At 41.6% G+C, this 12,893-nt stretch overlaps 1 protein-coding gene across 1 annotated transcript in view; it reads right to left on the bottom strand.

Annotated features, from left to right (window-relative positions):
* LOC308114970 (A-type potassium channel modulatory protein DPP6-like) overlaps positions 1-12,547 on the bottom strand; it is a gene marked incomplete at both ends in the record, with an annotated part of 89,289 nt that extends 76,742 nt beyond the window's left edge. Inside the window, one exon of the mRNA XM_080472245.1 lies at positions 12,356-12,547. Coding sequence (XP_080328371.1) covers positions 12,356-12,547 — 192 coding nt within the window. The remainder of the gene's footprint in view (positions 1-12,355) is intronic.
* Between the last annotated feature and the right edge of the window lie 346 nt (positions 12,548-12,893).

Genomic DNA, 12,893 nt, shown 5'->3' with positions numbered 1-12,893 from the left:
ACATTAGAATAACAATAATTAGAGTGTATGCGTGTATGCTTTTGCATACATGTATGTGCACATGATCCTGACCACCACCACCAAAAATGTTAAATACGTGTTAGTTTAAAAAAAAAAAAAAGACACTTTTACTTTTGCGCTTGAGTAACTGCATCTTTTTTTCATTTTTTAAAAATAGTACTTAATTAAAGCCGTTGAATCAATATTTCTACTCTTCCTAAAGGCTTTCTTATCCACATATACGTATCTGTACTTCAGCACTGTGTCTGCCTGTGGACGCTTGCAGTCGGTGCATTAACTGGAACACAACAGTCTCTAGTGGACAAACGGACTCAGTGCACAAAAAACCCAAAGAAACTCCTGCATGTAAAACCAGGGAATCAAATCAGTGATTTATTTTTTATTTTAATTTTTTTTCACAGACAGCAAGAAGCTGAGTGAAGTGTGGGAAAGTGTCCTCCCTCCCAGCGAGGTGCGTCGGATTATCAGTTGCACGACTAATAAAGTTAATCCTCAAATGGAAGAAAGCTGCAAACAAGTCCTGGAGTTATAAATAAAAATCAGACACACGGGGAGGAGAGGAGGCGCAGGAAGCCAGCAGGGTTAAAAGACGGATATATTTAGTGCATAAAGTTCTTAAAAGCAGAGGAAATATTTCAGATCCACAGTGAAGTTCAGTCTGTGAAGTGAGGAGACGTTTTAAATATTTTGTCAGGTGGAATATCAGCAGATCATAGCGAAACGACTAAAATGACACAAAGAGTTTAAAATTTGATATGAAAGTTTTCTTGGTGAGGGATTATTTCAGATCTGTGATTAATATCTTCTTTATTGTGATTTTCACTTCATTTAGCGGCTTGAAATGGATGATTCATCTCAGTACCAATCAGTCCTTTTTTAATCCTTTAATGGGTTTTAGACTCAATAGCGCTTTGTGAGCTCTGCAGAGGCTGCATGGTGGCGCAGTGGTTCGTGCTCTCACCTCACAGCGAGATGGTTGAGAGTTCAAATATCCGGCCGGGGCCTTTCTGTGTGGAGTTTGCATGTTCTCCCTGTTTGTGCGGAGGTTTCCACCGGGTACTCTGGTTATTCAAATGGACTACATTCAAATAGACTCACATTTTCATCGGATTATTATTGAAATCTTTTATATTTGATTATATTTCATTGTACAATTCGATTCAATTTACTATATTCTGTTACATTTTGAATTGCTTACTTTTAAAATTGACTATATTTGATATTATTTATAATGTATTATTCAAATGTAATCACATTTTCATTGGATTATTATTCAAATGTTTTATATTTGATTCTTTTTTGTGTATTATTATTCAAACGTATTATTTTTTGCAGCGTTTTGATACATTTTAGTGAACAAAATGACAGTAGATCATCCAGACAGAGACATAATGAGACAGGATGATGTGTTTGTTGCTTCACACAGCTCTCGGTGCAGAAAATCCTTCACCTGAGAGCGAGGAGGAGGCCCGGCACCTTCGAGAGGTAATAAGGCTTCCCTGTGTTTAAACACTGACTAATCCCCGCTGTCAGCTTGTGTAATAATACAGTAAATCAGACGGAGGGGGGCAGCGGCCTGTTGACGTGCTGCTGACAGGTCCGGGGAGGGAGGGAGGGAGGGCGGTAAGAGATGATCGATGGTGTGTCAACACGGAGTGGCGATGCCGGGCAAGGGATGGATGACCTGTTGTGAAGAGAGGAGCCGAGGGGAAAGAAAAAAGAAAAGAAAAAAAAAAGAGGGTGGACGAAGATGGAGAGGAAGCAGCGACTGAAACGCACAGCAAAAATGCTGCAGCACAGAGCAGAGCGTCATCTGCAGATGGCGGTCAGAGCCGCCATCAGCGAGCGAGCGGCCTCGTACACGTTCACAGAGCTTTGCAGCCTCACCCTCTGCACCTTTGCAACCATGGCAACATGGAGCGAGAGGTCCTGCTGAGGAGGCTTTGTTGTCCTGAGGGGAGGAGCGGCACAGGGTGACAGCATGTTTGCCTTGTGTGGCCTTCTCTCATCCGACTGCTCAGAAACCATATAGATAAAGAGATACGAACACACAGACACTTTGGCCCTGCGTGGAAAATCCCATCTGGATGATATAAAGGAAGACGTGTCAACATCTATACGAGACAGCAGATGTCTCGTATAGCTGTATAAACAGCATGAGGTCCTCATGCTTTTAACAAAATAAAATAATAAAATACAGAAATATACGGGAAAAAATAAAAATCAGTTATCTCATGAATAAAATACAGACATTGTCCGAAGTTGTGGAACGACTTGCCTCTATCTATCAGACAGAAAGCGTCCCTGTCTGTTTCTAAAGCATCTTAAAACCCATTTCTTCTCTTTGGCCTTTGACACCATGTGAGCAGTCGACTTTTTACACTCCACGGTTTTACTTAACTTTTAATGCCTTTTATATTACCCATGTTTTTAATCCTCTTAATTTGTTTAAAATGCATTTGTTTTATTTGCATTGTGTGAATCTTTACCCTATTCTACAATGTGTGAATTGTGCACAGTGCACTTTTACATGTTATTTATTCTCCTGTACAGCACTTTGGTCCACTTTGGTTAATTTAGAGTGCTTTATAAATCAAGTTCCTTGCTTGTTTGTTTCTTCCAGCGTTGCGATTACTGATTACTCATTGAGTGAAGTGTCAGTGCGGCTATCACGCGATACTTTAAAAGTGAAAACAGTCACAGAACAGCAGGATCTCTCCAGCTGTAAAGTGATGCCGGCTTTATCCTCACTAAACTCCAGTTGACAGGAGCTACCTCAGTCCTCCTAATGGCAACACGGACACGTCCCACTATATAGACAATAACAGCTTAAGCTTTTTTGGGGAGATTTCTGCAGCTTGTCACAGCTGTTTTGTTGCTGCTTCTCCTCCTTGACATCAGTTTGTAAATCAGTTTATTTTACAAATGGGCAGATTATAGACAGAACATCTTCCTCTCGTATACTGATACTACCAAAATAAACAGCAAGGAACTTTATCAAGTACTCATCACTCTTTAAAGGCTTTAACCATTTTTTTTAAGTACTAACGAGTACCTCCGAGTCATTTCAAAACAATTTCAGCACAAGAGAGAGGAACAGTGAGGGGCTGTAACAGTTTTTGCCTGCCATCAGAAGGAGGTAAAGTTGCACAGTGGGTCCAAAGTGCTGCTTTTTAACATCGGAAGTAAAACAGTGCAGGTGATCATCGCGGAGCAGGGCTCAGCAATCATCTCTGAATGAGCGAGCAGCCTCCCGTAAGCCTGCGCCACCTGAAGCATGCAGCCAGCCCCGCTGCAGAGATAATGAGGACAGCCGAGCGCCTTTCTTTTATCCGGCGGCTCCGGTTGAGCTCCGTCTGGCTGATTTATGAGAGCGTCGGACCTCAAAGGAGCCTCGGAGCTAAACTGAGAGTTGGGAAGTGGCCAAACTGTCTTACTCAGTTCTGGAGTATCTCTGAGCAGAAGGCACAGGCGAGTTCATACAGGGACAAGCTCGAGTGTGTGTGTGTGTGTGTGTGTGTGTGTGTGTGTGTGTGTGTGTGTGTGTGTGTGTGTGTGTGTGTGTGAGAGTCCACACGCGAGTGTATGTGTGACTTTGTGAGGAAAAACTGTTTGTGTGTATGTGTGACTTTAGTAATTACAGTGCATGTGTTAATGTGCCGTCACACTGTGAGAGTGTGTGTGTTTATGTTTATGTACTGTAGTCTCACTATGTACTGTATGTACTCTCGTCTCACTATGTACTGTATGTACTGTATGTACAGTCTGGAGGTTTCACAATTCCATTCTTCTGAGCTCTAAACCCGGGGCGATCACGTGAGCCGAGACTTCTGCAGAATTTTTCCACGAAATGTGATCGAGTCACGTTAATTGAAGAGACGGCAGGTGCAGTGACGCTCGCAGCCAGAAAACCGACGCGCTGAAACACGAGTGCTCCACGACAGGAAGCAGCTCCGCAGCCAGCCAGCTCACAGCTCTGGCGTTTGTCCCCCCCCGAGATGTCGCCTGTAAAAACTGTGCGAGCGCTTCAACACTGCGTCGCTGCAACCATCCTCCTCTGGGAGAACATCACACTGTGAAGGAGGAGTGAGGTGAGATGAGACCGGGCCATTTAAAGGCTAATTTAAAATCACATTTTGATGGAGTTTCAGGAGGGGGGGAAAAAAACAAGGTGGGGAGGAGTAAAAGAGGAAGAGTGATGAAGCCCTGAGGGAAAAAAGCTTTTAGTGACAAGATTCTCTTAACAGTAAATATAAATCCACTGTCGTAGTGAGCAACTGTAGCAGCTTCTGGGACAGAAATGTGGCGCTGTCTTTAGAAAATATAAAAAAAAAAAAAACAGCATTACTGTGACACTGTGTACTCAATCTCATTATCTTATTTTTTTTTATATATTGTGGATTAACTTTACTACATACTTACTGTTCCACGCTGTGGATGTTTTTTTTAACTATACATTGTCTGATGCCATGTATGTATGTATGTATGTATGTATGTATGTATGTATGTATGTATGTATGTATGTATGTATGTATGTATGTATGTATGTACAAAACATGTAAAGTATCACTGTTTCTGATTGGTGCTCATCATCCAGTAAGGTTCTTAAGGCAGGACCTAATGCTATGACAGTCCACTACAACAACGAGTGAGAGACAAAGACTGACCGAGGTCAACAAGGTCTGCATCACTTGATGGGGAATCATGGGATGTCACCATCAACCCCACAATCTAAGATTGGGTACTAAGCACCAGTATACAGGAACAGCCTCAATGGAGCCTGTAACCCTGGAAACCTGGTGCTCCCAACAGATACAGGACCTGAGCTAGAAAGTATCTTCCGAGAGTCTGCTAGAAGATGTGAATACTCCTTTGTTACCAGAGATATCCAGGATAACCGCAAGTACCTTGGGATCCCGCAGGCTAATGAAAACCACGGGGAAGCTACAGGGAAGTCGACCATAACCAAATACTTCCAGGGAGAGGAGGCAAGTCTTAAGAAGTCAGTTGAATGGTAAGAACAAGGTCTGGGCCTTCAACGTGTACGCACCGCCAGTCATCAGACGCCCAGCAGGGAGCATGAGCTGGCCAAAGGAAGAGATAGAAACCACAAACAATAAAGCTCCTCACCACACACTGACCGGTCCAGCACCTCGGTGGAGGCCCATCATCCCTTCTTCAACCAAACTGACTTGTTAAAATGGTTAAAAATCCATAAAAATGACCTCAGCTTGTCTCCAACAAGGTCTGATGACGGTGCTGTGGGATTAGAGCAACCCTGAAGGACATTTGTTTTGCCACTGACTGATTCTCATAGTTGCATTTACAGTTGTAGTGAGCAGCTGAAGTGGTGATTTCTTATGAAATAGAACCAAATATGATGACTAATAGCAATGAAAATCAATATTAACAAGCTTCATTTGTCGTGATGAAGGGTGTCAGAAGCTCCGAGATGTTGCCTGAAAGAGGAATCTGTCATTTACTTTCAGTACAAAAACAGTAAAAATGTTTAATTCATTTAAAAAACTGACACTCTGAACAGTCGGTCCAACAACTGTGAAACGACAGACTCACTCATCGGGGGTGATTTAGATCCTCAAATCTTTAAATACACTAAGAGATCAAGGCACTTCACTTTGAAATGAAGGAGGTTCGACACAAAAACAAAGAGTTCAGATATTTTTAGGGTCTTTGTTCTATTTCTAGCATTATATTTAAGGCTTCCTGTCATTGTGAGACAAACATCCGTGTTGGGATGGCATTTTCAAGCTATGGAGAATCGATAATCCATCCATTTCATGCCTCCTGAGTATGACATGTGGTCTTCACCTCGCCCTTAAGGGCTTCGGGGCCACGCTGAGTGGAACTCGAGGCTCGGCGAACCGCAAATGTAAACTGTGTGGAGGAGTCACACTCAGATAGGTTAGTTACTCGGGGTTAAATTAAACATTTGGTGCAGGGATCAACTTCTAATCAGAAAAGTATGTGATTTTGAAGCACAATTTAAATAAAGCAAAAGAAAAAAACGGTTTAATCTAAATACTGTATATGTATGTTGGTTTAGAAAACATGATCCAACCTGCTGGGTCATCGCAGCAAGCGGTGACCTTTCAAACTTGCACAAACAACACAGATTAGGTTCTTTTTCAACCCAATATTTTTCTAGTGTGTAACTCAGAGCTTAGAAGTCTCATGATTTCGCCTGAAGTCTGGTCTTGTCCTAAATTCAATGTCAATGTAAATTTATTTACTTTGTAAGAAATTAATAAATTCTGCTTTTCTTGAAGACTAAAACCATTTATTGACCTAAATCCAGGTTTGAAGTGGTTTTTAAGACACAAATCTTTCAGAACAAATAATACATGATACTGTATATACTGGTATGTTTAACACAACAACACAGCCATAGGAATTCATTGTTTTGGTATTAATCATCAAACACGGTGAACCAACTGAAAAACTGATCTGATGCAGAAAACCACAGCCAGCAGAGGATTTAATCTGACAGGAGACACACACACAACAAATTAGGCCAATAGTTTGTTGTTGTGTGACGAGGAGATTGGAGGCAGCATCAGTTTGCTTTAACTGTAAATCTAGTCCAACACTTAGGTAAAACTAAATGTGGAATTCACCCTATAGCACTTTTTTTTCTGGATTATATAAACAGTGTTTGATCCGTGATGGTGACTTCACGTTGTCGAACCGATACAACGATTTTTTGAGTAATTATTTGTTATTTTAAATGTCATGTTTGTTCGTGTGACCAATCACTTAGAAATAGCATGAATTGGCTCAAACTCTAATCCTGTCCTAAATCAACTTAATATTTGGATTAAAAAAAAAGAAAAAAAGTTGCGTTGTTCATTCTTTATGGATTTTAAAAAACATTCTGTCATTTTAACAACCAACCACAGCCGTGAGCTCACAATCGTGACCCAAGAACACAAGCTGACGATACGGCCCGAATATGAGGCTCACGCTTCTTTACGCTGATTTTATTCACTGACAAATCAATCCAGGCAGGAGAAATGAAGAGAATATTATTATATATCGGCAGAATTAGATCAACACCACGGTCACATTTACACACTTTGCAGGCTCAAGTTTAATAACAAGACAAATTAGGTTGTGTATTAGAATCTGTATGATTTTACACAAAGTCTGATCTTGTTCTAATCTTTTTCTTGTGTATTTATTCTGTTTGACTCTATTGGGGGCATATTTCTGTGTTATTATGGGAAGATCGATTACTTTAACAATCATTACAGGATTTGGTCTGTGCTCGATGTGTGTGGCTAAAATGTCTGGAAATAACTCATATTTCTCTAATCAATCTTCTTGAAGAAATTCTGGGGTCAAAAACGTACTAAACTTTGACTGTAGACATAGTTTTGGATCAAATACAGTAATAATAAACGCTGTTTCCAGTTTAATGAGGTCTGGGTTGGTTGGTTGGTTAATAGATTGTAAAACCGTATTTATTTACTTGTTTTTCCAGTTGTTTTTTGGTCCTTGGTGGTTGCGGTCTCCCCGGCAAGTCGCCACCCGTTCTCACCTTATACGTGCAGCTGTTAATTATGGATGTTAATGGGTTCCTATTAGCAGTAAAGTGTAGCGAGGAGGAGACGGCGCTGCCTGCGCCGCCGCCTCCTCCCCCGATGACATCGAACACAGAATAGTGACGCACGCACGCAGAGCAAAGCAACAATTAATCAGGCTCACATGCACGCACCCCTGCTGCCAACAGAGATGCAGCGTCCGCATTGTGAAAGCACAGAAAACACTGAAGTCGACAGATTAAACAGCTGCCCTCCAAAACACATCTAATATTCCCTCCAATCAAGAGCGGTGAATGAGAAGGTAAATATCCTGATGAATGTGATGAAATTTACATAATCACTCAGTCAATTGTAGCACTTTCCTTCAGAAAAATAAATGGGAACGTCGTCAGAGTTTACCCAAGGAAGAGTTTTGAAACGCACTCCCCAACCTCCTGAGGCAAAAAGGCAATTTCATGGTCGGACACGACTCGGAGGGGCATCAGGAATTACGCTGACCTCGAGGTTAACAGTGTAATCCCAATAAATATGTTGGGAGAGCCAGAGGACCAACAGCTGCTGCTGGTTTTACTGCAAACGTTCAGTCGGAAGGATTAATCGTGGAGGAAAACGGGGATTTGGAAGAGCCTGTGAAACAAACGTGGAGGACGTTAAAGGGAAAAAGCATCATCCTTCTGCTCAGCCATGGAAATGATGGTGGTGGTGATGATGATGATGATGATGATGTTGTTGTTGACAGCTGAGGAAGTGTCATCCTTCAGCCTGCAGGCTGCCTCATCACTTGATTCGTGATGTGAGAGACATCAATAATTCATGTGTTTGTTGTTGGTTTGACTCGGTGTCATCAGCAAACAAGCAGCACATGTCCTAACAAGCTGCTTCATGCGGGAAAAACCAGAGGAAAACCAACGCTCTTCAAGTTCATGAAGCTGTGCTCTTTTTTTTTTTAAAGGAGTTGGTGTATTGCAATATTATTGAATTGTAAATGGATTACATACATACATCACACACCCATGGTGACATCCATTGGGAGTAATCTCTATGTTTGATCATTCAACTCTGGAAATGGTTATGAAAGTTATTTGTGTGTTAAGTAAGTTATTTTTGCAAAAGAAACAAGGCTGTCACTGCCTTTTTTTTTTTTTTAGTTTTCTGCTGATTACAGATGTTCATTTCTCTGTTCAAGCTGTGCAATGTTTGTTCAAAACGCAGGTCCAACTGTCTGCATTCGTATAAATACCCTCTTTACGCAAAAAACTATTTTTGTTCTTCATTGCATGCTTCTAAAAAGGGGCTGTTTTGTATTGTGATGTATGGCGATACGTTAGCGAGATCTGTATCATATAATACCTAACCGGAGCCCAAATGCTCCGACTTAAACTCTCACCAACATACAAAGCAGAACCTTTAAAAGTAAAAGCTTCCCCAATCTGCTCTCCATTCTGGAAATCGACTTATTGTTGTTTTTCTTTTATAGACGAAGCTTTAGACCTCCACCTGTGATATCTGGTAAATTCCTCTCTGAATCCATCGTGGAGCATTTGCTTCTGCTGGCTGGACGGATTTCTACTTCTGAAAGAAGAGAATCTGCTGGTAAGGAGTCCTCCACAACATGCGTGTGTCGTGGTGAAGCTCATGTGGCAGAATACATGTAATAGCTTGATTTTAGTTTATATCTTTTGGTCCCAGAAACCAGAGTACAACACTTTTCCGCTCCAACAACAAGCTGATCAAAGCACCACTTGAGAAGGATAAAGAAAAGAGAAAAACTTAATTTTATCGCATGCTTTATCAGCAGGATGTCTCATTCTCCAATGACATTCATATCCATGGCAATACCAACATTGTGCTTGATAATATCATTCATCTCCTTGTGAATTATTTACGCACACACTGAGATATTTTCAATCGAACTGTCTTGCATGTGACGGTAAAACTGGTGGCTCACAACAAAAGCACATAAAGTGACCAAGACATCACGAATGAAAAGCAAGTCTCATTTTGGCCACACGGTGGGTTTGTAGTTAGCACAGTCACCTCAGTGTGAATATCTCTGGTTCACGTTTGGCATTGAGGGGATTTCTGCGTGCAGAGTATGCAGGTTTTACCTCGATGTGTTTTTACTACATTAAGTGGTAAAGAAGACGGATGGAAAGCAGGATTTGCAAAAAAACAAACAAAGAAAGCCGCAGGCGATGAGGAAATGGCAGCTTGTGTCCAACAGCTTCGTCAGGAGGGAGGAAGGAAGTGAGGAGAAACTGAGGGTTTGTTAAAGAGAAACCTGTCAGAAAGGAGGGTGGGGGTCACGGCATCAGTTACCATGGTAACCACCTCCCAAGAATTTGAGATGCCGAAAAAAAACTAAAAAACACGGAGCGCAACTCCCATCCCAGCTTAACGAAAGTTTTAAGTAAACAAGACACAGATGTCCTCAGGAAGAACTCAGATTATCACACACACACACACGCACGCACGCACGCACGCACGCACGCACGCACGCACGCACGCACGCACGCACGCACGCACGCACGCACGCACACACACACACGAGTGATGTGCTTTTCCTGCGGTCAGTGACCTCAACACAGTTTCAGCACCTCGGTCAGCGCCGCAGAAACTCAGAGGTCTGATTTCACCATCGTGATGTGTTCAACACTTTCCAGTGAAAAACAGATTGTATTCACCATCTCTGGTTCTACAATCGATCATGATTAATGAGAGCGTGGACATTTAATTGATACGATCAATTAAAATACAGGCATTGCGATCAAACGTAGCTTTAATTAAGCATGAACGTGTAACGCGTCACTTCATGGGTCAAAATCAGTCCTGCATGCAATGTGCAAAGAGGATAACATTGTGCTTTCTAACAAAGCAATTCATGGACTAAATTATCAAAAATTAAGACTTCTGAAGGTATGCTGTGATATTTGTATCCTCTATGACTCAGACTTGTTTGTCAAGCACATCCCACAAATCCGCCATTGGTTTGAGATATTTAAAATTTAAAGTACAAAATCAGTATCTCAAAATTGTTGCGTTCATCACACTATTTCTGAAGTATTTTATCTTTGTGACTACTATCAGATTGGTCTAAAATTCCAATTTCCAATTAGATTTCCAATTAATCTTACAATATAGTCTATCCACAACAGACCAAAACTAGCCGGGTAGAACCCTAACCAGTGGCACATGAAGGCTTTTAGAATCCCAGACACTTAGAGAATCATGTGCTACAGGGTGCAACTAGAACAAAACTGATGTGAAACTTGAAAAGTAATAGTCTAAAGTATGTTCAAACTCAGAACAAAACTCACTAAAGTACATCAAAACCTAATCAAAAAGATGGCCACAACATGAATTAAGTATATCAAACAGCTCTACACTGAAACACCCTTATAACTAGTCCAGAAGTGACCCAAATCTAGTGTTTCATATACAGCGAGGGAAACAAGCACTCTGGATATGAATGATGTCTTATGTTTATGGAAGCAAAAAAAATGCAGAAAACCAGTAAATAACTTGTTTAAAACTAATCTTAAATATGCATTCTAACTGTTGAAAACAGCATCTAAATGCACTGAAAAACTGATATCACATCCATACAAAGCTTTAGTCTGAAACATGTTCAAACACAGTCCACAATTAATGAGAAATTACTCCTCTTTTTTCAAACATTATCTTCTTGTAAGATGCTATCAGGGAACATTATTCATGTGGTAACATCTACATCCACAGACGCAGCAGAGCTTCGTCCAGCACATCACACTGCTTCACCACCTTCTTCCCATAATGCATCCTGGTGCCACATATTCCTCACACACACCTGAACGTGACATTTGATCTGTGGTCCAGTTCTGATGCTCACTGATCATCACTGGTTGTTAGGATCTGTGTATTCTGAAAGCTTTTCGTCAACCAGCGTGAACTTCTGTTGCAGTAGCTCGTCGGCCTTCACTCAACACTGCATCAAAAACCCTTCGCCATCCACGATCCTGTTAGGGGTTCGTCTCTGTACCCGACACCACTTTTGATAGATACTGACCAGGAACACCACAAAGAGCAACAAAATCACTGCTATTCACTTAATGGGATAATGTGAGAGCTGATTGTTGTTGTTTGTTTTCCCTGAAATCAGGTGGGGAAAAAAAAGCCATTATTTTCTTCATTATTTTTTCCACCTAACTCTTGCAGATACCTGGACAGGAGAGAAGTCCATCACCAGACCAACAAAGTCACAACACACACGCATTCAAATCAACCTCAGCTTTTTGTAAAGAAACCCACACAGGCAAAATGAAAACATGCAACGAAAAAAAACCATCAGCCCTGGACTCCAACCTGCTATTTCTGGAGGAGAACAGAGCTCACTACTACATCACCATGTGGAGCCTGTCTGGAATCTAAATCAAACTACTTCTGTACGTATTTTCAAATAATTATAAAAAAGAAAATCCCAAATCCCCTTTTATGAGTACCAAACATCTCATAATTGAATGCAGCAGCTATTAAAAGCCTCCATCAATGTTTGTCAAAAGTAATAAGAAACCAGATCAACAAAAGCTACTCCAACACATCCCTATTCAAGCCTGAGTGCAGCTGCAAGAGGTTACAAGGTTCAAAACTTTCCAGAACATGTTCAGAAGCCAATGAGGGAGCTTGAGTATCTCCAGTCATTCAGGCCTCTGCATGCAGGTGTGCAGATTTTCACTCTGAATGACGCTCAAGATGATGGATAAAAAGAGAAGGGGGGGGGGGGGGGGGTGTCTTACATCCTCGTCCTCCCGCAGGCATTTCTTGCGGTACTGGACGGGTGGTCTTCCGTCGCCGAGCTGCTGAGGGGTCTTGGCTGCGTGCTCCTCGTCCGCGACCTGTCCGCCGAGGAGGCGGCTGGCCTCAGGTGGGTGCGGGAAGGAATTGGCCGTGTTGATCTTCCCGGTGAATCTCTGGTACAGCGAAGCCATAATACAAGTCCTGATCGGGTTGTTTATTTATTTATTTATTTTTTAATTGAAGAACTTAAAGCGTGTCAGAGCCACAATTATAATTGAATAAGCTGCTTGTTTTCTGCGCGCATTGAGAAGAACTGATGGCAGACGGCCAGCTGCTTTCAAGGAGCCAAAAAGATAAAGGTGAAAACACTCGTAAATACGCATCTACGATTAGTGGATGACTCAGAGCTTGAAGTAGGATAGACCGATATGAAACGCAAATCGTCACCCCCTTTTTAGTCTCCTTTTTCTGTCAGCTCTTTCCAGCAGGCACGCGGCAGACTGGCGAGCTGTAGGTGTCAATAGTTGTTCTCTTCTG

The sequence above is a fragment of the Lipophrys pholis genome (genome assembly GCF_963383615.2).
Source record: "Lipophrys pholis genome assembly, chromosome: 1".
In the NCBI taxonomy this organism is placed as follows: domain Eukaryota; kingdom Metazoa; phylum Chordata; class Actinopteri; order Blenniiformes; family Blenniidae; genus Lipophrys; species Lipophrys pholis.
Note: the sequence above shows the minus strand (reverse complement) of the source record. Positions and strands in the feature narration are given on the sequence as shown.